At 45.5% G+C, this 26,302-nt stretch overlaps 1 protein-coding gene across 3 annotated transcripts in view; it reads right to left on the bottom strand.

The window, feature by feature from the left end:
• Positions 1 to 25,714, bottom strand: part of EVL (Enah/Vasp-like) — a 153,887-nt gene extending 128,173 nt beyond the window's left edge. The window contains exon 1 of one of the 3 annotated variants that reach the window (XM_045452070.1): positions 25,184 to 25,714. In XM_045452070.1, the coding sequence (XP_045308026.1) occupies positions 25,184 to 25,188 (5 nt within the window). In that variant the 5' untranslated portion in view covers positions 25,189 to 25,714. Of the gene's footprint in view, positions 1 to 24,770; positions 24,877 to 25,183 lie in introns of those variants that run through there. The other 2 variants (XM_045452066.1, XM_045452067.1) reach the window with 2 other exon arrangements.
• Between the last annotated feature and the right edge of the window lie 588 nt (positions 25,715 to 26,302).

Genomic DNA, 26,302 nt, shown 5'->3' with positions numbered 1-26,302 from the left:
GACAGCACTCCTGTCCTCCGGAGTCAGAAGGATCCCAGAACCACAGGCTGTGGAAGCGGAAGGGCCTGGAGACATCACGCGGTTTGATCCCCTCCCTTCATAAACAGATGCGTGGTAGCAAGCTCAGGTGGGGCCAGGCCTGGCCTCTAACTCCCCTGAAACCAAGCTTGGTTCCCTTCCCCCTATAGCCCCTGCCCCCCCTCCCCCCGGCTGACAACCACTCTACCCCCATCCCACTCCCAGGAACCGCCTCTCTAACCCTTTCCTCTCCGAGAAACGGACACTGAACAGATACCATACGCCCAACTGTGGCAGTAAAACCCCTTCTCCTGACCTTTACTACATGAAGGACGGGCCTGTGTGCCAATGAACAGGTGCAGGACACCGCCTGCTTTTTAGGCAAGAGAACAGCTGACAGAAGAAACTACATGGTGAGTCTAAACATCTAACATTTCCCTTTCCTTCCGGCTTCTTAACTCACTCAAAGCTTGAAATTCTCAATGAGAAGCCAGATACCCATGCCAGCCCCACCAGAAATGCCAAGGGAGTTACAGCGAGGCAAACAGTTACGTTTACACGTGATTAAAAACACGACCGCAGTAACAAAGATGGGAAATACCCAGTACAAACTGAAGGCTTGGACCGTAGATTAAGCCCAGTCTCCGGAACTACACTGCCGTGAGTTTTCGAGCAGCGTGGCGCCGTGATTCCCAGGCTCGGGACCTGCTGGGGCCCAGACTTTCCAGCCAAACGCACAAGTCACTTGTCTTTCTGTGCGGCAGGCTCCCCACCCATAAAAAGAGAGAAATAGCAGTACCCACCTTCTGGGGTTATTGCAAAGATTAAATGAGACCATGCACTTGACATGATGAGAAAAGTGCCGGCACGTGAAAAATACTCATTAATACCAGCCATTGTTGCTATCGTCATTGCCCAGTACGTTAATTAGGAAACGGAGTTCAGATCTTGCCGAGCTACACTTTTTAACTCAAAGTTCACACTCTGTCACATCTTCACAAACTGTAAAAAGGGATTAAAGTATTCCCCAGAGAAAGCAGACTTCAAAAGAGAGAGCACTGGAAAAAACTAACTTTTAGTCTTAAGGAAGTTTTCTGAGCTTTGCTGGTATCCTGGTACCTGCCAGACATGTTTCTTTCCTGAAGGATTTACGCGATCACCGTTCTTGTGAGAGCTTCACCAAGTATATAGTTATCACTCACGTTCCTGGGCAAATACCCAACCTCGGGGACAGGGAGAAGGAGCAAAAACGGCGTGCCCTCGACCGTATTTTCCCAGTTCTTTACAACTCCCATGCCTCTGTCATCCATCAACACAATCGAGATGAGATCCACCACAGAAAGGACGTGGTTTCCAAAATGTTTGGTGTAAGTGAAGCCTCAGGAACAGAAGCAAAACAGAGTAAAACAGAAACGAGATTTTTTTCTATTCTGTATCCCGTTAAAAATGAATGAGCGCAGGGTCAAATGATTTATTTTCAGTACAGGTGCTAAGACAACTCATGGGGAAAAGCCTGGGTTTTTCAACGTATGACACTGAAATAACTGGAAATCCATATGCAAAAAAGTGAACTTAGGCCCTTATCTCACACCATGCACAAGAATGAACTTAAAACGGATCATAGGCTAAATGTGAGAATTAAAACTATAAGCCTTCTAGAAGGAAACGTAGGAAAAAATCTCCCGGATTTTGGGGTAGGCAGAGAATGATCCGTAAAAGAAAATATTGGTAAACTGGACTTCATCAAAATTAAAAATGTATGTATTTTAAGACACCACTAAGAAAATGAAAGGGTAAAAGCTACAGACTGGGAGGAAACACTGCAGGCCATATATCTCATAAATGACTTATACCCGGAATATAAAACAAAATCTCAAAATTCAACAGTGAGAAAACCACCACAATATAAATGGAAAGCAACCTAAATACCCAACAACTGGTTGACTATGTAGATAAATAATCTAGATGCCCCCAGTCAATGAAGTACTATAGAGTCATTAAAAAGTTAAACTTTTATCAAAAAAAAAAAAAAAAGATGATTGATGGAAAGAAAAGGGTAAGTACATGGAATAGTGACAAAGCAAATAAAGTGAAATGGTGGTGGGTATACAGATGTTTATTAGATAATTCAATTTTTCCGAGTCTGAAAATTTTCATAATAAAGTGTTGAAACAAAGCTCTAAAAAATGACACAAATATGACACAAATGGTATATTGGTAAATAAAGGTTACAAAGCTATACGTATGCCACAAGTCTGCAATATATACATTTTTTTAAAAACTGTGTGGCTTTATGGGGCACCTGGGTGGCTCAGTCAGTTAAGCCTCCAACTCTTGACTTTGGCTCAGTTTGTGCGTTTGAGCCCTGCATCAGGCTCTGTGCTATTTGAGAAAGGACACACAGCAAAAAGTTAACACTATCACTGGATGATGTGATAATGAGTACTTGTCCTTTTTTTTTTTTTTTTAAAGATTTTTATTTTTAAGTAATCTCTACACCCAACATGGTGCCTGAACTCACAAACTTGAGATCAAGAGTCGCACACTCTATCGACTGAGCCAGCCAGATGACCCTTGTCCTCTCATTCTCACTTACCAATATTTAAATTTTCCACAAGGATCAAATATTTTTATGATTCAAAAAAAGAGGTACCTTTATGGCAGTTAAGCAAGAAGCAATTTCAGATAAGAATGATTAAAATTTATTTGATTATACACTGACAGAAAACACTGCCCTCCAAAAAAGCTTAAGAAGTCTTACCTCGACCTACATTAAATGATGGTTTAGTTTTTTCAGCCAGCTACTGTGCTAACTGCTGAACTTTGAGGCAGATGTGGAAACATAACAATTAGGGCTGCGCAAGTTGAAATGTACGTATCAGAAAGAGAGCTGACAGCCCTGAATTCTGCACCGGTCACACCATATTTGGAGCCCACAGTTTGTAAGAAGCACCCACACACTGGAGACCACCGACTATGTTACACAAGGTTTAAGTGGGCAAAGTGTTTACTCAGGGCAGAACACACTTTGAGGAAACGACTGCCATGGTCTAAAAATGTGGATGCCGTTTTGGAAGATACGAAACTTGAACCAATCAGTAGAAACTTTAGAGAAGCAAATACCAGCCAAGTATAACAAGGAGGAGGATGAAATGCCTAGGGATGATTCAGGAATCCAACGTGCTGCCTCATGACCCAGGGAGCACTTTACCACTGAAAGTATGAAGGCACAAGTCAGGTGAATGCCTGTTGTAGATATAACAGCTGTGATACATTCATTCCTTCGGAAAATATTCACTAAGGGCTTACGATACAATGTGGAAGTTCTACACTCTGTGCTGTCCAACGTGGCAGCCACCAGCCACATGTGGCTACTGATCGCTTGTAACATGGCGTTACCATCAAGAGGGTTATCGTTACGATCGAGAGGGTTACCCTAAGCAAAGAACATGTGAGGGCAGATTCCTTATAAGGAGAACAGAGGAAATTAACCTGAAGAGGCAGAGAGAGTCCAGTTCACACGAGACTACATACCCTGCTAAGGAGTCATGACTTCATTCAGAAAGACATCACAATAAGCTAATGAAACTTGGGAAGAGAATATTAACTCAGACTTAGTTGTTATCAATTTAACCAAGTCCAGAGAGACTTTTTCAGAGGTAAAGAACAAACATGGAATGTAATTATACAGCATTTGAACACGATGAAGATCTGATTTGATTCAGTATCATGGCTCTGGAGAAGGGGACAGACAAGAGAGATTTTCCTTAGCAGGAAAAAATGATGACATGGCCGCCTGGATGCAGCGGGAGGGAAGTGAATGACTCCATCAAGCCACCAGGTTTCTACTGTGGGTCACCAGTGTGTATCTCATGGAGAATGGGAAGGTAAGCAGTGAGTTCAGTTTAAAAAGACAGATTTACTGATGAGAATGCAAGCTGGTGCAGCCACTCTGGAAAACAGTATGGAGGTTCCTCAAAAAACTAAAAATAGAACTACCCTACCACCCAGCAATTGCACTCCTAGGCATTTATCCAAGGGATACGGGTGTGCTGTTTTGAAGGGACACACACCCCCCCATGTTAATAGCAGCCCTATCGACAATAGCCAAGTATGGAAAGAGCCCAAACGTCCATCGATGGATGAATGGATAAAGAAGATGTGGTCTATATATACAAGGGAGTATTACTCAGCAATCAAAAAGAATGAAATCTTGCCATTTGCAACTACATAGATGGAACTGGAGGGTATTATGCTATGTGAAATTAGAGAAAGACAAAAATCATATGACTTCACTCAGGAGGACTTTAAGAGACAAAACAGATGAACATAAGGGAAGGGAAATAAAAACAATATAAAAACAGGGAAGGGGACAAAACAGAAGAGACTCATAAATATGGAGAACAAACTGAGGGTTACTGGAGGGGTTGTGGGAGGGGAGATGGGCTAAATGGGTAAGGGGCACTAAGGAATCTGCTCCTGAAATCCTTGTTGCACTATATGCTAGCTAATTTGGATGTAAATTTAAAAAAATGAAAAATAAAACAAGTTAAAAAAAAAACATTTACTGAGAATCAGATTTTTATTCCATGACATTAACCCACTTAAAGATACAATTCAATGATTTTTTTTTTAGTTATTTACAAAGTGGTGTGACCATCACTGCAATCAAAATTTGGGATGTACTGGGGCTGCTGGCTGGCTCAGTCAGTAGAGTGTGCGACTCTTAATCTTGGGGGTGTGAGTTCAAGCCCCACATTGGGTATAGAGATTACTTAAAAATAAAAAAAAATGGGGGTGCCTGTGTGGCCCATTTGGTCAAGTGACTGGCTTACTGACTGGTTTCATTTACTCGGCGTCATGTTTTCAAGGTTCACCCATGTTATGTCTGTATCAGTACCTCGCTCCTTTTTGCTGCTGAGTAATATTCCACCATGTGGCTACACCGCATCTTGTCTGTGCGGTCACAGCACACAGACAGCCGGGCTGGACCCGCTGTTGTGAATAGTACTGTGATGAACATTCACGTAGAAGTTTTGAGTAAACCTAGATTTTATTTTCTCTTGGGTATATGCCTAGGAGTGGAAATGCTGAGACATATGGTAACTCAGGGGTGTAATATTTGAGGACCCGCCAAACTGTTTCCCAAAGCTGCTGCACCCTTTTACATTGTCCCCAGCAATGGACAAGGGCTCCTGCAGATGTATCCACGTAGCCCCTCACTCCATGCGCGCGGTCGTGTGCGCCCTCACCAACCTTTGTTCCCATGCTTTTATGCTAGCCCACCCAGTGGTGGTGAAGTGATGTCTCACTGGGACTCTGCATTTCCTCACGTCTAAGGATGCTGAACACCTTTTCATGTGCCTATTGGCCATTTGTGTATCTTCCTTGGAGAAGCATCCATTTAAATCTCCTGCCCATTTTTAAATTGGGCTGTTTGTGGGGCGTCTAGGTGGCTCAGTCGGTCAAGTGTCTGACTCTCGATCTCAGCTCAGGTCATGATCTCCTCGCAAGTTCGAGCCCCACATCAGCCTCCGCACGGAGAGTGTGGAGCCTGCTTGGGATTCTCTCTCTCCCTCTCTCTCTCTCTGGCCCTCGCCTGCTTCTACTCTCTCTCAAAATAAATAAGCATAAATAAATTATAAATAAATAAATTAGGTTGTCTTTTTTATTGTTAAGTCATAAGAGTTATTTACATATTTTAGATAGAAGTCCCTTATCAGATACAGGATCTGCAAATATTCCCTCCCATGCTGGGAACAGTTCTGTCACTTTCTTGATAGTGTAGTTTGCACGCAGCACACAAGCTTTTAATTCTGATGAAATGTGATTTGTCATTTGTGTTTTGGTGTCATTTCTTTTTTTCTTTCATGGTGGGTGTTCTGGTGTCATGTCTGAGAAACCACTGCCTAGGGGCGCCTGGGTGGCTCAGTCAGTTAAAGGTCTGACTTGGGCTCAGGTCACGATCTCACGGTTCGTGGGTTCGAGCCCCGTGTCGGGCTCTGTGCTGACGGCTCAGAGCCTGGAACCTGCTTGGGATTCTGTGTCCCTCCTCTCTCTCTGCCCCTCCTCCAGTCATGCTGTTTCTGTCTCTCTCTCTCTCTCAAAAATAAACATTAAAAAAAATTTTTTTTAATTTTAAAAAAAGAAAGAAACTCCTCCTAACCCCAAGCCATGAAGATTCACTCCCATTTTCTCCTGTAAGAGTTTTAAAGTTTTAGTTCTTATCCTGAAGTTCATAATCTGAGTTAACTTTGTACATGGAGTGCGGTGGAGGCTCAACTTCATTCTGCTGTTTGTGGAGGTTCGTTTGTCCCCCCATTTGTTGAAAAGGCTACTTCCCCCCCATTGGATTTTGCCATTTTTTTCCAAAACCCAACTGCTCATAAATTTAGCGACAGCGAGTCCAGTTTTAGACGAGCCGAACCCGAGGGACCTGTGCTCCGTGTCCTTGGGACCGAGCCACACGTGCAGAAAGCCAGGTGTTCCACCCCCAGCCCAGGGCTGAGCACAGTCCGCTCCAGGAATCCGTGGTGAGTGATCAGCCATCCGCGTGGCGCACCGTCTTGCATCTCAGCACCGCGGCCTCGGACACTCTGAGGCACGTGGCTCTTTGCTCCTGCGAGGGACCGGCCGGTTCGTCTTTCCAGTGCTGCCCTTCTATCTGGGACTCTGTCTCTGATTCAGCACGTCACTTACGGTTCTATATCGTGTAGTGACACATATTGAGGCAAGCGTTCTCCTCCTTCCCAGCAAAGAAGTGTTTATCAACAGTACCTTAATGCTGCTCAGAAATCTCAGCTGGCACAAGCGAGTGGTGCCAGCGGCACGTCTGATCTGTCTACAGGCACGCAGTCTCCAAGGTGTGCTGCGCTCCCATTCTGTGTAAAGGGCTTCGTCTGTGTGCCAGGACCTGTGATCACACCAGCGAGAGGATTTACATGTTTACTTTGCTAAGAGGGATCCAGTGCGTCAGTGCTCAGTGGAAGGAAGGACCTCAAAAGGGATACTGCTAGTTAGAGACACATCATGAAAAACTGGAAGAACGGAGGACATTTAATTGAGATAAGACAAGATCTGGGGCACCTGGGTGGCCCAGTAGGTTGAGCGTCCAACTTCAGCTCAGGTCGTGATCTCGCAGTTCGTGAGCTCGAGCCCCGCATGGGGCTCTGTGCTGTCAGCGCAGAGACCACGTAGGATCCTCTGTGTCCCCTCTCTCTGCCCTTCCCCTGTGCACTCTCTCGCTCTCAAAAATAAACAAACATCTAAAAAAAGGCAGGACTTTCTGAAGACCACGGTCTTCAAGCAACTGAAGAGCTAACGGGAAGAAAATGAACCCGTTCAAAGACGTGCAAGAGGGAAGAACCAGAACGGAACACCCCCTCGACTAGCCCACTGCAAATGCAAAACAAAAATACATAAAAATAAGAACTCACACATCTTCTCTGGCACTTTCATCTCAGGCGCAACCCCCCTTCTTGGCTACGTCTCTCTAAGGGCCAGCTCTTGCTGGGGTCTGTAGTCTTGGCCCTGGCCCACTGCCTTGCATGTGGTAGGTGCTCAATATATATCTTTCGAGTAAAAGTTTAAGCAGATGTGATACATGAAAGCAGATAAATAAGGAGTAGTCATGTAGTTATACTATAAAGAAGTCCACAGTTTAAAAAAATTCATTATTTACGGGATGCCTGGGTGACTGAGTCAGTTAAGTGTCCAACTCTTGATTTTGGCTCAGGTCATGATCTCACGGTTCTGAGATCGAGCCCTGTGTCGGGCTCTGTGCTGACAGTGCGGAGCCTGCTTGGGATTCTCTCTCTCCTCCTGTCTCTGCCCCTCATCTGGGTGTGCGTGCTCTCCCTCCCTCCCTCCCTCCCTCTCAATAAATAAATAAATAAATAAGTAAATAAAGATTCACATTAACTAGAGTAAATTTAAAGTTTAAAAGTATTTTTTGGGGCACCTGGGTGGCTCAGTCAGTTAAGCATCTGGCTTCAGATCAGGTCATGATCTCATGGTTCATGGGTTTGAGCCCCGTATTGGGCTCTGTGCTGACAGCTCAGAGCCTGGAGCCTGCTTCAGGATTCTCTGTCTGCCTCTCTCTCTGCCCCTACCCTGTTTGTGTGTGTGCTCTCTCTCTCTCTCTCTCTCTCTCTTCCCCCCCGTCTCAAAAATAAATAAATAAATAAATAAACATATTTTAAAAAATATTTTTTGGGGTGTCTGAGTGACTCAGTCAGTTAAGCATCTGACTTTGGCTCAGGTCATGATCTCATGGTCTGTGAGTTCAAGCCCCACATTGGGGCTCTGTGCTGACAGCTCAGAGCCTGGAGCCTGCTTCGGATTCTGTGTCTCACCCTCTCTCTTCACTCCTCCCGATTGTGCACTCTCTCTCTTTCTCAAAAATAAACACTTAAAAACAGGTATTTTTAAAGAATGCACATTCACTGAGATTATACTTATGTTAAATATTTAATACCACCTTTATTGTGTAAAATTACATCCACGAGTGTTTACCCTGCCTAACTCCATCACAATGTCCACGTCTCTCAAGGATAACAGCACAGTAAGATCCAAAGTGACCTTCAGGGGCTCTTCTCACTCACAGGTCACCATTCCAATTCCTCTCTTGTCCCAACCTCAAAGCTACCCAGGATGGGATTAAGCAGATGTTTACAACCACGCAAACACATGTGAGGGCAAGAAGCAGACGCACCTGCTCACCACAGTCAAATCAGAAACGCCCTCGTGTAGAGTCGAGTCAGCCTCCGAGCTGGGGTGGGGTGGCCATGATGAACAGGGAAAGGTACAACCCACCTTATTTCCTTAAACGTACTACTCTCGGGTCTTTTAAAATCCAAGTCGGATGATGTGTCTATTCCAACTGTCTGTTTTCTCTTGCTTTGGGGCTATGTTTTCTCTTCTCAAAGATCCAATCGTTTCTGACATGAAATCTTGCCGATAACCCAAGACTCCTCCAGAGAGGACTTACTCTTGCTTCTAACAGGCAGGTAGGTCGGGGGTACGAACAACCCCAGGTCATCTGAAGATCATCGGGTACTGCGATACCCTCCAGTTTCTGAGAGGCCGGTGTCTCTCTGGTTCACCCTTGTCCCTAAGCAGAGCCCAGAGGAAACCCTGGCACGTTTACTAGGGTTCCGCACCCTTGGCCGGCTCCGACACCAATCTGCACCTCCCGAGCCCCGTGAATCTCCTAACGCTCCAATCATCGTCGCAGGTGACCATTTCAGCGGTCTCGGCAACGTGTCAAGGGGACAGATGGTGCCAAATGTCAGGCTTGCCCGTCTATCCCATCCTGAATCCCGCCTCTGCAAATCCTTCCACCTGGTCGCCCTCCCACGTGTTCAATGGGGTTTCTTCCTTAACCTTTCACCTTCCCCTGTTCTCAGTTGGGTTAGCCCAAACAATCTGAAAAACCACTGCCAGAAGAATCCCCAAATCCAACAAACTTAACACAACCTGTTTAAAACTGAACCAGTTTTGAAATTTGAGTCTTTCCCAGGGGACTACCCCAAATCAAGACTGAAGGAAGCAATCTGGGCTGTGGGAAAACAGATTTGGAATTACTGTTGACTAACAGAAAACCAGACATCCTAATTAAAATAAAGCATTAATCAGAAGTAATGTCATCACGCATTGTAATAAAAAATCTGACTACTTTATGGCTGGGATCGAAGGTGTGAAGCTCCCGCCCGAAACGGAGATAGGAAGGCTCAGAGCCTGGCACACAGCAGGTGCACAGGGAACGCACTTTGCCAGCACTTCGCCGCGTCCTTGCCCCTTCTCCCCTCGTCCTCTCCCACCCTCTCCCCTCCCCCAGGCGGGCTGGCCCTGAACACCGGCTGACACAGCCCAGTGATCCTACCACAGAGTCTCAGCCTCACCCCTGCGCTGTACTTTCTGCCGTACCGAGTAGGGGGAGCTAGGGTCGAGATGACGACACTGGACAACACAGGAGTCAAGACAGCACGTGCTCTTGCCCGCTTCTGCCCGTAAGTAAAGGGGACGATGCGGACAGAGGAGAGTGGAAAAAAACCAAAAACACCACACCTGCGCCTCATGCCCTTGTGAGCCCCAGGCAAGTGACCTCTGGGGTCTGTTTTCTCATCTGAGAAAGGAGGGGCTCACATATCATTTACTTACTATGTTTTGGGTCCACTGCTAGGTCCGCTACAATGCCAAAAAAAAAAAAACCAGCCTTGCTCCTGACCTTGGGACTAGGTCACTAGTTCTCAACTATGAGTGCACATTTACTAATAATAAAAATCTAATTTATTGTTTTAACGATCAAACAACACAACCACCTTACTCCAGATTGACAGAATCTCTGAGGTAGGGCCCTGGCACTGGAGGAGAGGTAGGGAAGAGGGTCTTTTCAAGTATTTCTGATACCCAGTGAGAGTTAAAAACCCTGAGACTTAGAGGATCTCTTTCTATAGTTTTACAAATGAGTATTTCTAACAGGTCAAAATCCTCCAAAACAGCTTGTGGTTTCATCAGTAATTTGGGGGGCAGATGACTAAGGGTAGGGGTTACCTTAACATGCTAACAATCCTACTCGGCAAAGTCGTATTGCCTGTAAGGGACCTCTAGCCTCACTCATTATCTCTTGGATTCATATTCAAAAGCCACATGCATCATGTGATAAATGAGAATTCTCCCCAAGGGGCACACAGATGCCTGAACCATGCCATTCCAGATTTGTTCCTTGGGGTTAAAGTACTATTTCCCAAACTCTGGTCACTCGTGATTTTTGTCATGTCTATTTAATATGAGTGCTATTACATAATCTTTTTCTTTAAAACCAACGCATGAGGGGCACCTGAGTTAAGGGTCTGACCCTTGGTTTCAGCTCAGGTCATGATCTCATGTTTTGTGGGTTCAAGCCCCACACTGGGCTCCATGCTCACAGTGTGGAGCCTGCTTGGGATTCTCTCTCTCTGCCCCTCCCCCGCTTGCTTGGGTGGGCGCTCTCTCTCAAGAAAAAAAAAAAAACAAACCCTTAAAATCAACTCCCTAGAACAACATGAGAGTACTAGCCCTACTAAATATTAACACCTATTATAAAGCCTCTTTAACTAGGGACTCCTGGGTGGCTCAGTCGGTTAAGCATCCGACTTTGGCTCAGGTCATGATCTCACAGCTTGTGAGTTCGAGCCCCATGTTGGGCTCTGTGCTGACAGCCCAGAGCCTGGAGCCTGCTTCAGATTCTGTGAGTCAGTCTCTCTGTCCCTCCCCCACTTGTGCTCTCTCTCTGTCTCTCAAAAATAAGTAAATAAAATAAAGTCTCCTGAATTAAAAATATTGGCACATGAATACAGACTAATGAAATGTAACAGAAAATTGAGAAATAGGTCAGATTAGTTAAATACGACAAAAGACGGCATCTCAAAAACAATTGGAGGCATCTCAAAACAGTGGGAGAAAACAGAACTTTTAATAAGTGGCACTGGGATAACTGAAAAACCAGACAGAAACGGATAAAATTGGATCCATCCCTCAAACCGTATATGGCATCGCAAATGGGTCGGAGGTTAAAACATCTGGGCACAACAAAAAGAAAAGAAATTATACAAGTACTAGAAAACCCCAGGCCAAGTCAACCTGGAAGTATAGGAAGCTTTCCAGCAATGACTGAAAATCAAGAAGCAATGAACGAGGAGATTAAAACAGTGAAACTGATTTACCTCCTATGTAGTAATAATATTCACAAAACCCCGTGCAGGGGGCACAACTTCCGGACCACCTCCACTCCTGCTTCATCTGTTTCTGATTCCCGCCACCACCGACCTGCCTCCGGGTCCCTGCTCCAGCGGCTGCCACAGGGGCCCTCCAGGGGAACACCTCCAGGTGCAGGGCGACAAAGGCCCCCGGGGCAATCCTCTGTCAAAGGAGGACGGCAGCTGCTGGGTATGTGGGTATGCGCTGCTCCCTTTCTCCCCACAAGTATGAGTCCTGGGCGGCCTAGAGCAATGGCCTCATCAGGACCGAATGCCCGTCCTGGCTCTTCCTCCTTCCACTGCACTGCCCTGTCCTTCTTCCGGCCCCCAGAGGGGACACTCCCTCCAAAGCTCCTCTCACACGGCCTTTGCCTCAGACGCAGCCTTCTGGGGAATCCAGTTAGGATACCACGGATGGGATGCACTGTTTTTCTAATGTGTATAAAAATACTTAATTATTAATATTTAAAAAGCACACATCAGGAGAAGCAGCGGAACTCTCTACTCCTTAATTGCGGGCCGTGAATAGTAACTTTCTTAAAAAAGGGACCGAGAGGAACTTTACAAGGATGCTACCCGACAAACACTACATCAGCCAGGTGGCCAAGGTCAACATCAACAGTCATAAATCATGTTGCTAGTAGGTACCCTCTATATGAAGTGATGAAAAGGGCACCGTATCTCTGTCACCCTCCTCCCCAGAGCTGACAACCTCACTCTAATCGCGAGAAAAACACGAGACAAATTCCATCAGAGGGGTCATCCTACAATCCTAACCAATATTCCTCAAAATAGTCAAGGTCATCAAAAATAAGGAAAGTCTGGAAAACTATTAAGAGGAGTTAAAGCAGGTACAACAACAAAATGTAATGGGGTGTCCTGGATGGGACCCTGGAACAGAAAAAGGACACAAGGTAAAAACAAGGAAACTTGACGAGTGGACTCTAGCTAATAAGAATATCAATATTCACTCATTGAGTGTAACAAATGTCCCCAAAATGTAAGATGTTAATAACAGAGGGAGAAATTGTATATATGTGTGTAGGGCATATGGGAACTCTCTGTATTATCTGCTCAATTTTTCTGTAAATCTGAACTTGTTCTAAAATATAAAGTCCATTAATAGAAAGAAAAAAAAAGATTTTCAGAAAGCATCCCTCCATCTCTGGCAATGGGATCTGCATTTTGGAAGAACACACACAAGCGATTCCCAGGCACAGCAAAGATTGAGAAACATCCAGAACACTAAGAGTTACAGTCCATAATGTCCTTACAAAGAAATAACGGGACAAAAAAATCCTTCCACACATCAACAGATAAATACGTCCCCCTGCAGCAGTATGGAAACAACAGACTAACGCACTGTCACCCCAGCAATGCATTAATTCATTATTCACATAACAAAACAGCTCTCATTTGGATGCCAGCTTCTACGGTTTGGGGGTGGCTGCCTGGAATGTTGTTCTTGGAAGGACTCAGGGCAAGCTGGAATGAATGTCATGATTTTCCTATCCGTTTAAGGTCTTGATAGCCACATCAATATTTATCAAGCATTTACCAAGTGCCAGGCACAGTGCTAGGCTCCAGGGATCCAACCGAGATCAAAATAAGCATAATCCTTTATGAAACATAAGAGAAAAAAATATAAGTAATTAAAAATAGAAAGAGTTATGGAAAAGGAAATATGGGATGCCACAGAGGCAAATAGCAAGAAAGGGCCCTTGGCCAGGGGAGGGGTCAAGGTTCACTCCTGGAGGAAGTGGTGTTTAAACTAAGATTTGGGGGCACCTGGATGGCTCAGTCAGTAAAGCATCTGACTCTTGATCACGGCTCAGGTCATGATCTCACAATTCATGAGTTCAAGCCCCACATCGGGCTCTGTGCTGACAGCATGGAGCCTGCTTGGAATTGTGTCTCTCCCTCTCTCTGCCCCTCCCACACACAAGTGTGCCCTCTTTCTCTCTCTCTCTCTCTCAAAATAAATAAATAAACTTTAAAAAAATAAACTAGGATTTGAAGGCTTGGAAGTTAGCAAGGTGAAAGGGAAAAGGAAGTAGACTTTGGTCCACTGGTGAGTTAGTCTGTCAGATCTTTTCTGATTTAGCATCCTTTGAGAGAGAACAGAGGAAAAAAGAGCAGAGCAACAGACACAGCTGCACAAAGAGAGCCCAGTGGAGGGCAGAAGCCAGAGACTGTTTACAGGTTCCAGAAGCTTTTACAGAAGGGCCCCAGGTCAAGCTATCACAAGGGAGAAAGGACTGGAGGAGGTGTGTAAGAGGCTTCCAAAAGCACACTCGTAAGGTAAGCTGTCCACTGTCTCTGAGATCCCTAGAAAACGTCTTTAGAGCTCTACAAAGGCGTGTCGGTGCTACTCCAGCACGACAGGCACGCATCGGCTCGTGCTGCCCTTTCTGCCACGGCTTCTGTGAATCTCACAGCTAAACGTGCTCAACTGTAGTAACTACTTCCTAATATGAATTTTCTGGTACGGTGACCTCTTCTTCCCCAAAACAACCTGCCTCCTTATTGTCTTTATTTTAACGGTTCTCTTCTGTATCATTTATAACTTTTATTTATTTATTTTTTTTAATTTTTCAACGTTTATTTATTTTTGGGACAGAGAGAGACAGAGCATGAACGGGGGAGGGGCAGAGAGAGAGGGAGACACAGAATCGGAAACAGGCTCCAGGCTCTGAGCCATCAGCCCAGAGCCCGACGCGGGGCTCGAACTCACGGACCGCGAGATCGTGACCTGGCTGAAGTCGGACACTTAACCGACTGCGCCACCCAGGCGCCCCTCATTTATAACTTTTAAAGAAGTTGAAGCATCAATAGCAACTGTGGCTTCTGAACCAAAAAATGACCGCTGATGGTAGATGAGTTGTACAGTGATTGACAAAGGACAGAATATTTGAAATCAGAATTGTTCCAGATGGTTTCAGGGTTTCTCTTCTTGTAGACGTAACAAATTACAGTGGGGAGGTAGATAACTAACGTTTGTTGAACACCATAGGCTAAGAACTTCTGCATTTTCATTTGGTCCTCACAAAACCCTCTGCAGGAAGTGGAATTATTCTCATTTTTATGGGAGAAAAATTGAGGCTTACGAGGGTTAAGGAATTTGCTCAGTCAGGTTAAGGAGTGGCTCTGGGGCAGAAACAGATCTGACTCTATAAACCCAGGGTGCTTGGAATACAGGGGGCAAAATGTGGCGTATCACAACAGTTTTTAAGAGAGTTTATTCATATTCTGATATTAACCCCAAACTGAGATGTCTTTCACACAGCCTCGAAGACAAAGACACAGTCCACCTTTAGACCCAGCAGCTATTAGAGGACTCAGGAACAGGGCTCCCCCCACTGGTCAGCCCATGGAACCACACCATTTACTTCTGATTGTTTTTCTAGGCCTTGGCTTTTTGGAGGGAATCTCCAAGCTAAGGACAGGATTAAACTTCCTTTCATTAGCTTTATCTCTTTCTTTTCTCTTTTTAAAAAAAAAAATTTTTTTTAACGTTTATTTATTTTTGAGACAGAGAGAGACAGAGAGAGGGAGACACAGAATCTGAAACAGGCTCCAGGCTCTGAGCTGTCAGCACAGAGCCTGACGCGGGGCTCGAACTCATGGACTGCGAAATCATGACCTGAGCCGAAGTCGGCCGCTTAACCGACTGAGCCACCCAGGCGCCCCTCTTTTCTCTTTTTTAAAATTAACATTCTGATGTGTATCAATAGCCTTAAAAATGTGTATACCCTCTGATGCCAGTAAATAATGCCATTTTACTAATTTATCTTAAGGAAATAACCAAGGTGTACCCCAAGAATTTTGTGCAGACATTTACCATTGTGTTGTTTACAATGATGAAATCCTAAAATCAAGCTAACTGTCCCCAAATTGGGTACTAATAAATAAATTATGGCATACCATATGATATTATTCAGGTTTTTAAAATATTTTCAAAGAATATTTAACAAGGGGGTAACTCATACATGTTAAATGTAAACTATCCAAAATAAATACACAGTACAATATCAATTTTGTGAAAATGTTCTCTTAAACACATAAAGGAACTACGGCCCACGTTTAATGTGGTTTTCTTCCCTGGACAGTAGGATCAATGCTGGTTTGTACTGTCTGTCCTCTCTACTTTCCTATGTTTTCAAATTCTCCACGTGTAATATGTACCGTTTAAATCAGGAAGAAGTTATTTTTTCAAAAAGAAAGAAAATTTCCACTAGAAATTGTTTCTATGAGGATCTTCTTTTGGGGTAGGAAAGAGAAAACCTCTACTTAGAATTGTTTGCTCAGGGGACCTTCCCATCCCCACACCGATGTCAGGGGTAGGAACTCTCCATTCGCACGTCACTATAGCACTTATGACAGTCACTTAACAACTCAGAGTCATCGTCAAGCTTATAATCTACTACAAAGTTCAAATTTGGGTGGTATATGGATTCCCTTTAAAGGGAAACTGGTTTATTTTCCTGCAGCTTATTTATGTACAATTACAAATCTAAGGTTAAATCTATGATGTTGATGAAACTAGACACAAACAAAACTACCAAACCAGCAAAATTCAAAATGACAGTACTTTAACAAAAGGATGATGTCGCTCATATTAAAAATCATTGTCGGGGCGCCTGGGTGGCTCAGTCGGTTAAGCGTCCGACTTCAGCTCAGGTCATGATCTCGCTGTCTGTGGGTTCGAGCCCTGCATCAGGCTCTGTGCTGACAGCTCAGAGCCTGGAGCCTGTTTCAGATCCTGCGTCTCCCTCTTTCTCTGACCCTCCCCTGTTCATGCTCTCTCTCTCTCTGTCTCAAAAATAAATAAATGTTAAAAAAAATTAAAAAAAAAAAATCAGGGGCGCCTGGGTGGTGCAGTCGGTTAAGCGTCCGACTTCAGCCAGGTCACGATCTCGCAGTCCGTGAGTTCGAGCCCCGCGTCAGGCTCTGGGCTGATGGCTCAGAGCCTGGAGCCTGTTTCTGATTCTATGTCTCCCTCTCTCTCTGCCCCTCCCCTGTTCATGCTCTGTCTCTCTCTGTCCCAAAAATAAATAAACATTAAAAAAAAAAATCATTGTCAACCCACAACTGTATGGTCAATTAATCTTCAACAAAGCAGGAAAGAATATCCAACAGGGAAAAAGACAGTTTCTTCAACAAATGATGCTGGGAAAACTGGACAGCAACATGCAGAACAATGAGCCTGGACCACTTTCTTACACTGTACACAAAAGTAAACTCAAAATGGATTAAAGACCTAAATGGGAGGCAGGAAACCATCAAAATAGAGGAGAACACAGGCAGTAACCTCTTTGGCCTCGGCTGTAGCAACTTCTTACTAGAATCATCACTGGAGGCAAGGGAGACAAAAGCAAAAATAAACTATTGGGACTTCATCAAAATGAAAAGTTTCTGCACAGCAACGGAAATAATCAACAAAATTAAAGGGAACCTACAGAATGGAAGAAGAGATTTGCAGATGACATATCTGATAAAGAGTTCATACCCAAAACATATAAATAACTTCTAAAACTCAACACCCAAAAAACAAATAATCCAACTACAAAACAGGCAGGGGCACCTGAGTGGCTCAGTCAGTTAAACATCTGACTCAGGTCATGATCTCATGGTTCGTGGGTTCAAGCCCCACGTCAGGCTCTGTGCTGACAGCTGGAGCCTGGGGCCTGCTTTGGATTCTGCGTCTCCCTCTCTCTCTGCCCCTCCCCACTTGAGCTCTATCCCTCTCTCTCAAAAATAAATAAACATTAAAAAAAATTAACGAAAAACAGGCAGTAGACACGAAAAGGCACTTTTCCAAAGAAGACATCCAGATGGCCAACAGACACGTGAAAAGATGCTCAACATCACACATCATCAGAGAAACACAAATCAAAACTACAGTGAGTTATCACCTCACACCTGTCAGAATGGCTAAAATCAACAACACAAGAAACGAGCGTTGGTGAGGACGCAGAGAAAGGGGAACTCTCGTGCACTGTTGGTGGGAATGCAAACTGGTGCAGCCACTCTGGAAAACAGTATGGAGGTTCCTCAAAAAGTTAAAAATAGAACTACCCTACAACCTAGCAATTGCACTACTAGGTATTTACCCAAAGAATACAAAAACACTAATTCAAAGGGATACATGCACCCCGATGTTTACAGCAGCACTACCTACAACAGCCAAATTATGGAAACAGCCCAAATGTCCACTGACTGATGAATGGATAAAGATACCGTACATATATTAAATGGAGTATTACTCAGCCATAAAAAGGAATGAAATGCTGGCACTTGCAACAACATGGATGGAGCTAGAGAATGTTATGCTAAGTGAAATAAGAGGAAGACAAATCCCATATGATTTCACTCAGATGTAGAATGTGAGAAATAAAACAAAGGGGAAAAGAGAGAGAGGCAAACCAAGAAACAGATTCTTTTCTTTTTTTAGTGTTTACTTAGTTTTGAGAGAGAGAGGGAGACAGAGAGTCAGAGCGTAAGCAGGGGAGGAGCAGAGAGAGAGGGAGACACAGAATCTGAAGCAGGTTCCAGGCTCCGAGCTGTCAGCACAGAGCCCCATGTGGGGCTCGAACTCACGAACCTCGAGATCGTGACCTCAGCCGAAATCGGGACGCCTAACCTATGGAGCCACCCAGGCACTCCCCAAGAAACAGACTCTTAACTAGAGATAGCACATTGGTGGTTACCAAAGGGGAGGAGTGTGGGGAAGAGCAGATAAACAGGTGATGGGGATTAAGGAGCACACTTGTGATGAGCACCAGGCATTGTATGGAAGTGCTGAATCACTCAACTGTGCACTTGAAACGAATTATTACACTGTACGTTAACTTGAATTTACAATGAAAGAAAATAGAGTAACAGAAAATAAAATAAAAGCCGCTATGATTCATGGTGACGTCATCAGCTTGGAAAATCACTAGTGAAAGCTATCAGAACCATTTCCATACATGTCTCACACAAAGAACACTGGAATATGGCTGGCTTGAATGAATATTTTCTGAAACAGGTTTCCAAACTGCTGTGTATTCTTTGACAAATTATTGACATTAAAACTTCCATCAAAAGTACAACTCAAAATAAAAACAAAACCATCTACAACGTCAGTAAGTTAGTGGCACTGGCCTAAAAACTGGCAAACAGAGCAACAGAGGAGATCCTAGGAAAATACACAGAAAATACCCCCACATATAGCTGGTCTCCCTGACATGACTTGCAATGACTTGGAGAAATGCTCTCCTGCCCCCCTTCTGCAGCACTGCATTCAGAAATGTACTTGGACCCAAATGTGTGAGCTAGTGCAGGCCAACAGTGATTAATAAGGACTCTGTTCGTGCCTGTGTATCTTGCACTGTGCCCTACAACCGCACTGCACTCCGTATAACTCCAAGATTGATCAAGTGCCCTTGGCCCAGATGAGGTGGTTCCTTGGTACAAAACCAGACCCGCAGGATGCCAGACCGGCCATGCCTTACGTACACAAGGCTGGCCCTGTTGGGACCGTGGGTGGTCCTCCTTTCGGGAGTTACTGGCTGCAACAGACACCCCCGAAGACAATGCTGAGATCAGATGTCAGTACCGCCATCCACTTAGAAAACATTCCTGATATCTCTGCCATGTATCTACTGATAGAGTCAAGTATGTAATCAGTGATTTTGAAAAAAATGTAATCTTGATCTTCACCCCATATTCCAGACAATTTGAAGGATGACTTTTTTTAGATTTTACATATAAAACAGAAAAACAACTTAAATACTTACCAAACTTCTAGAAGGACGATTTCTTAAATATAAGAAATGACAGAAAAGCCATGAAGAAAATGACTTACTGACATAAAAATCTTAATCTTCTATGTGTGTGTATATATATATACATATATATATATGTATAAAAATAAAAGGCAGATAGGGAAAATATTCAGATAAATGACTCAACAGATAAATGACTAAAGTATATAAAGAGAAATACAGTAGTCTGTTGGGGGGGGGGGTTGGTTGGTTGGTTGTAAGTAGAAAAGGATACAGAATGAATCTAGTAAATGTCTAGAAATCATTTAGGGACAGGGACTATTGAGAGGGAAGATCTGGTTCTTTTCACCCACTTACCCATATAACCCAACACCAGGCAACATTAAGCCCTCAAAAACTGACTCTGAATTAAGACATGAAAATACATAAGGTCTGTTAGGAAAAGGGGAGAATTCAGGCAATACCCTATAAAATAAAATTTAAAAAATCACTCAGGTACAGCCTTAATTATCCAAGGAGTTTGATTCAACAGGACTTTTCCCCTAAAATATGTGAAAAATATGTGCCTCAAATGTTCAGTTTATTCATGAGAATCCAGCCCTATGCCTTAGACACTTTTTTAAAAAGATTTTTTAAATGTGTCTTATTTACTTTGAGAGGGTGGGCAGAGAGAGAGAGAGAGAGAGAGAGAGAGAGAGAATCCCAAGCAGGCTCCATGCCATCAGCGCAGAGCCTGAAGCAGGGCTTGAACCCTGCAGGCAGTGAGATCACGACCTGAGCTGAAATCAAGAGTCAGACGCTTAACCGACTAAGCCACCCAGGTGCCCCTAGACACTTCTTAAAAGGGATGGTTTGGAGACCACCTTGCAGACTTTTATGAACAGATCACATCTCTACACTCCCATGAGGTTATCTAGCAAGAAAAATCATGTGTTATGCCCACTGAAAAAAAACTCAGGATTGAACAAAAAGCAAAGTGTTTTTCATGGATGAACCAGGTTGTTTATAACTATCCCAATCATTTGTCTGAGTTGACAAGGAAGGTAAGGAACAGACCTCATTTAGGCCTTCTGCAAAAGCCACATCCTTGAGGTACATGTCAACATACATAAATCAGTGCTTAACTATAAACAGCCAGTGACAGAGAACCATGGTAAACTGTCAGCAGCATTAAAAAAAAAAATTTTTTAATGTTTATTTTTGACAGAGACAGAGGAGACAGAGCATGAGCAGGGGAGGGGCAGAGAGAGAGGAAGACACGGAATCCAAAGCAGGCTCCGGGCTCTGAGCTGTCCGCACAGGGCCCGATGCAGGGCTCAAACTCAAAGACCGCGAGATCTTGACCTGAGCTGAAATCAGACGCTCAACCGACTGAGCCACCTACGTGCCCCAACTGTCAGCAGCATTTTGAAAAATCTGTGTAAAAAGCAGACAACTTAAAGAAAAAGAATAACCGAATGCCTCATTTTGGAAAAGCCACTTACAAACTTCCATTCCTATAGCTGTGCCTTTTTACAGTTGATCCAAAAGAACAGGGTCAGAGAAGGCTAGTATGCTATTGTTGATCAAAAGATTAAATGTTCTATTCAAGAGGAGCAGATAAAGGGTAATTTTTACCAAGTAAACAAGGAAATCAAAACAGGAGAAAGGAAGAAACATGGACAAATGAGAAGAAAGCATCTGCTTCCAAAATCCTTTGCATCATAGTAATGATCTGAACAACTATAATTTTTTCAATTAATTACATATTCAAAGGAAATAAAAATATATTCTTAAGATTATCTGGATTCTAAGAGCATTTCAGAAACCATGACAATCTAACATAGTTGACAGCTATAAGAAAATAGCTGTTGTTCTCTCCAGCTTCTAGAGCCTGCTATAGCTTAAATTTCCTGCAGAACTGAATACTGACTCAAACTCCCCCTAACGTGCATGCATGAGGGGCTTTTACTGCCAGTAACCGGGGACCAAGTAAATTAGAACAATCTCCAGCTAAAGAGAATCTGCTTGGAGGCCTGAGGGAAGAAGACACATCAGAACCTCAGGGAAGTGAGCTCAGTATTTAGGGCTACTTTTCTCTAGGGGTGTTTGCCAATTCTAAAGGGAATGTTAGGGGGCGCGTGGGTGGCTCAGTGTGTTGAGCGTCGGACTTCAGCTCAGGTCATGATCTCATGGTTCATGGGTTCAAGCCCCGCGTCGGGCTCTGTGCTGACAGCTCAGAGCCTGGAGCCTGCTTCCGTTTCTGTGTCTCCCTCTCTCTCTGCCCCTTCCCTGCTTGCTCCCAGTGTCTGTGTGTCTGTCTCTCTCTCTCTCTCAAAAATAATAAACAATAAAAAAAATAAAAAAAGAAACAGCTCAATCCCTGATATGGCACTGAAGTGACTCCAGATCCTAAGCGCCCCATTTGCCTGACAAAAGCAAATGTGAATTAATCTCTGGCAGAGGAAAATGTCATCTTAGATCTCAAATTATTTCTACAAACAATTATGCAAATTCAATATCCAGCACAAAATTAAAAAAAGAAAACAACAAAAACTAGGCACATAAGGAGATAAGACAGAATGAATGAAAACCAAGAGAAAACAGACATTGGAAATGACTCACATATAGTGCCATAATCAGACAAGCTTTAAGATAATTATGCACACCATATCCAAAAGACAAGATCGATAATTTTGGCAGATAATGGTAAACTATAAAAAGCAAAGCAAATGCAAATTAAAGAATCAAAAAATACAGAACTGAAATGAAAAACTCAACTGAGGGGTACCCACCTGGCTAGGTCAATAGAGCATGTGACTCTTGATCTCAGGGTCATGAGTTTGGCCCCATTTGGGTGTAAAAAAACAAACAAAACAAAAACAAAACCTCAATTGATAGGTTTAATAGATCATTTACAGAAGAAAAAAGATAAGTGAGGAGATATCCAGAATGAAGGCCAGACCGTCAGAAAGGAAATACAGAAGAAAGATTAAGAGGCAGAATATCCAGTGAATGATCTAACATGTATTAACTACAGTTCCAGAAAGAAAGGTGAGACAGAATGGGGCAAAAGCAATATTTGAAGTACTAATGGCTGATGGCTTCCAAAACTAAAGAAAGATGCTGGGTCACAGGTTCAAGAAGCCCTAAGCACCCTTATTATAATTAAAAAAAAATCAACCAGGGACAGCAATGAGAAACCAAAGACAAAGAGAACAGTTTAAAAGTATCCAGAGAAAAAGACTACTTTCAAAGGAATGACAGACTGACATGTGGCTTCACAACAGAAAAAATCCAAGTCAGAAATAATGAAATAGATTTGAAATGCTAAAAGGAAACAATGGCAAACCAAGAATTCTGTAAGTACTGAGAAGACCCTTCGCGATGGAGGAAAATGTTCTAAAATTGGATTGTGGCCAGGGTGCACGGGTGATTGAGCTGATTGAGCCTCTAGCTTTGGCTCAGGTCAAGATCTCTTGGTTCGTGGGTTCGAGCCCCGCATCGGGCTAACTACTGTTGCTACAGAGCCCACTTTGGCTCTTCTGTCCCTCTCTCTCTCTCTGTCCCTCCCCCCCCCGCCCCTCTCCCACACTCTCAAAAGTAAACAAACATTAAAAAATAAATAAAATTAGATTGTGGTAATAGTTGCGGAACTCTGAAAATACCAAAAACTCCTGAACTGTATACTTTATTTTTTTTAAGTTTATTTATTTTGAGAGAGAGAGAGAGAGCGTGCGCATGAAAGAGAATCCCAAGCAGGCTAGGAACGAATGCAGAGCGTGACTTGGGGTCAATCTCACGAACTGTGTGATCATGACCTGAGACAAAATCAAGAATCAGATGCTTAACTGACTAAGCCACCCAGGTGCCCCTGAACTGTTTATTTTAAATGAGCACATTTTATGGTGTGTGAATTGTATCTCAATCAAGCTGGCTTTTTTTTTTTTTTTAATGCAGGTAAATAATAACATTTGCAAACACACACTGTAAGAATCTGTCACCCCAGACCTACATTAAAGGATACTAAAGAGTATTTTTTAGGTGAAGAATGGCCCCAAATGGAAGACTGGAAGGTGACAAAGAAGCCACTGAAGAGCTATGGGGAAAGGATGCCTTTTCTGATAATCAGTGCTGAATAAACGGTGCTATTAAAATGAAATTAGTCCCGGGGCGCCTGGGTGGCACAGTCGGTTAAGTGTCCGACTTCAGCCAGGTCACGATCTCGCGGTCCGTGAGTTCGAGCCCCCCGTCGGGCTCTGGGCTGATGGCTCAGAGCCTGGAGCCTGTTTCCGATTCTGTGTCTCCCTCTCTCTCTGCCCCTCCCCCGTTCATGCTCTGTCTCTCTCTGTCCCAAAAATAAATAAACGTTGAAAAAAAATATTTTTTTTAATGAAATTAGTCCCTTTTCCAGAAGAAAATCAATTCCACAAGTTACACACATACACACACACATGCACAAAGTTACACAAAAACAAATTCCAAGTGGCCTGTAGATCTTAATTTGAAACGCAAAATCCTAAGATTTCTGCAAGATGTCGTAAGAAACTATCTTCTTGACTTTGGAAAAGAATTACAAATTAGGGGAGAAAAGACATGTAAGCCCCAAAGAAAACTGGGCAAAACATCTGAACAGGCCCATCGTAAAAAAGGATACCAAATAAACATGAAAAGATGTTCACCCTCATCAGCTCGCAGGAAACTACGATTTAAAACCACAACAGGATACCACTTCAGACCCACCAGGATGGCTAAAGTTTAACACCGACAATACCCAGTGCTGGCAAGCAAGGATGTGGAGCTCAAGAACTCCCATACACTTGCTGGTACGACTGTAGATTGGTCAAACCCTTTGGAAACTCGGTATTTATTAAATTTGAAGAGCTGCGTGTTTCTTGACCTAAAAATTCCACTGCCAGGTATATACCCAACAGAAATGAGTGCACCGGGAAACATACAAGAGTATTCGTAATAGCCAAAAGGTAGAAATAATCGAAACGTCTCCCAACAGTGCAATGGATAAACTGTGGTACAGTCACGCAACAGAAATCTACAGGTCAGCAAAAAATGGGTGAATCTCAACAACTTGAGTGAAGGAAGCCAGACACAAAAGAACGTGTATTGTTTCGTTTACGTCAAGTTCACGAAACAAGCAAGATGAAACTACAGACACCAGAGGTGGTATACGATCTGTGCTCAGAAGGTAAAATTACACAGAAAAAAACGGCAAGGAAGTGATGACCCCTACAAGTCGGGGCTGGGTTACCTCGGGAGAAGGAATTCCGGGCTCGTGGGCGCCGGCAGTGTTCCAGTTCTCGGCCCGACACCCAGCACAGCCCTGGCTGGGTGGTACATCAGGGAGGGGTGGTTTGGGGTCCTGCACTTTCCGGGAGAAGACAGGGAAAGGGGCCGAAGGAGGGGGGGGTGGGTGAAGGACACGACCGCCCCGCCCAGGAGCGCGGCCGGGGATGGGGAGGGGGCGCCCAGGGGGCCCGCCCGGGAGAGGAGGCCGAGCGCCCGCCCCCCTGGCCCCGCAGGTGCCCCCCGCCCCCTCCGCACGCCGCCCCCGCCGTCGCCCCCGCCCCGCCCGCCGTCCTCGACGCCCCCACGCCGCTCCCGAGGCTGCCCCGCCGCCGCCCGCCCGGTCCTCTCCCCGCCGCGCCGCCCCGCCCGACTCACCTCATTGTCGCTGCCAGGGCGGGAGCGCGGGGCCGGGGGGCGCGGCGCGGGGCGCGGGGCGTTAGCGGGGGAGCCGGCCCCGGGCGCGGCGGCTCCGCGTCTCGCTGGGCTGCGGGGGGCAGCGGGGGCGCATCTTCTCGGGGCGGGCGTCCGGGCCGCTAGCTGCGGGGACGGGCTGCGGCGGCGGCGCCTGACAGCTGGGCCCCGGCCCCTGCCATCTTGGCGGGCGCGTGCCCGGGCCGGCGTGTGCGCGCGCCGCCGGGGGCAGGGCGGGCCGAGGAGGGGAGGGGGCGTGCGCGCGCCCCGCCGAGACTCGGGGCGCCGGCCCCGGCGGGCGCGGGCGGCTCGGGGTCCGCGGAGGGGTAGGCGAGGGGGGCGGCGCGCGCGGCCGAGCTGCGCCGCGAGCCGAGACTGAGGGGGCGTCCCTCCGCCGGCCGAGGAGAGTGCGCGCGCGGTGCGTCCCTCCGCCCCCGGCCGCCGAGGAGGAGAGCGCGCGCGCGGCGGCCCGAGCCCGACACAAAAGGCGCGGGGCCCCACCACCCGCGCCTCCGGGAGCGCTAAACGAGGGGCTCAGAGAGGCGGGGCGGAACCGCAAGGGGCGGGACGGAGCTGAGAGGGGCGGGGCTTCGGAAGGACGTAGAGCGAGGGGCGGGGCGGGGCTTCGGGGGACTGGGCTGTAGGGGACGGGGCTTCAGGGGAAGGACGAGACGCGGGGGGCGGGGTTAGAACGGAGGGCGACCAGCGAGGGGCGGAGCCTTGAGGGTGGAGCGGAGCCATGGGCGGGGCGGGATGCTAGGCGGACACCTGGAGCGCAGAGCCCCTCCCCTCGCGGGGCGCCCTCGACATCCACAGGGGTGGCTTAGGGCGCTGGCGACCGTGCCCGGTGGCCCGAAGATTCCAACTGCCCCTGCGGTGCGCCCCACCTGCTCGGACAGGGATCCGAGGGGCGTCGAGGTCACCCACCACAGAACCCTCTTTTTGTAACTAGCCAGGTCTGGGACCGGGAGTCGTAGCTTTGGGATTATAGCAGCCCCTGGGGGACCTCCCCTAGTCCCATCAGGCACCCCAAAAACCACAGCCTGTGAAAAATCACATCGGCCATACAGCACGAAGTAGGTG

The sequence above is a fragment of the Leopardus geoffroyi genome, chromosome B3, assembly GCF_018350155.1.
Source record: "Leopardus geoffroyi isolate Oge1 chromosome B3, O.geoffroyi_Oge1_pat1.0, whole genome shotgun sequence".
Taxonomy (NCBI): Eukaryota; Metazoa; Chordata; class Mammalia; order Carnivora; family Felidae; genus Leopardus; species Leopardus geoffroyi.
Note: the sequence above shows the minus strand (reverse complement) of the source record. Positions and strands in the feature narration are given on the sequence as shown.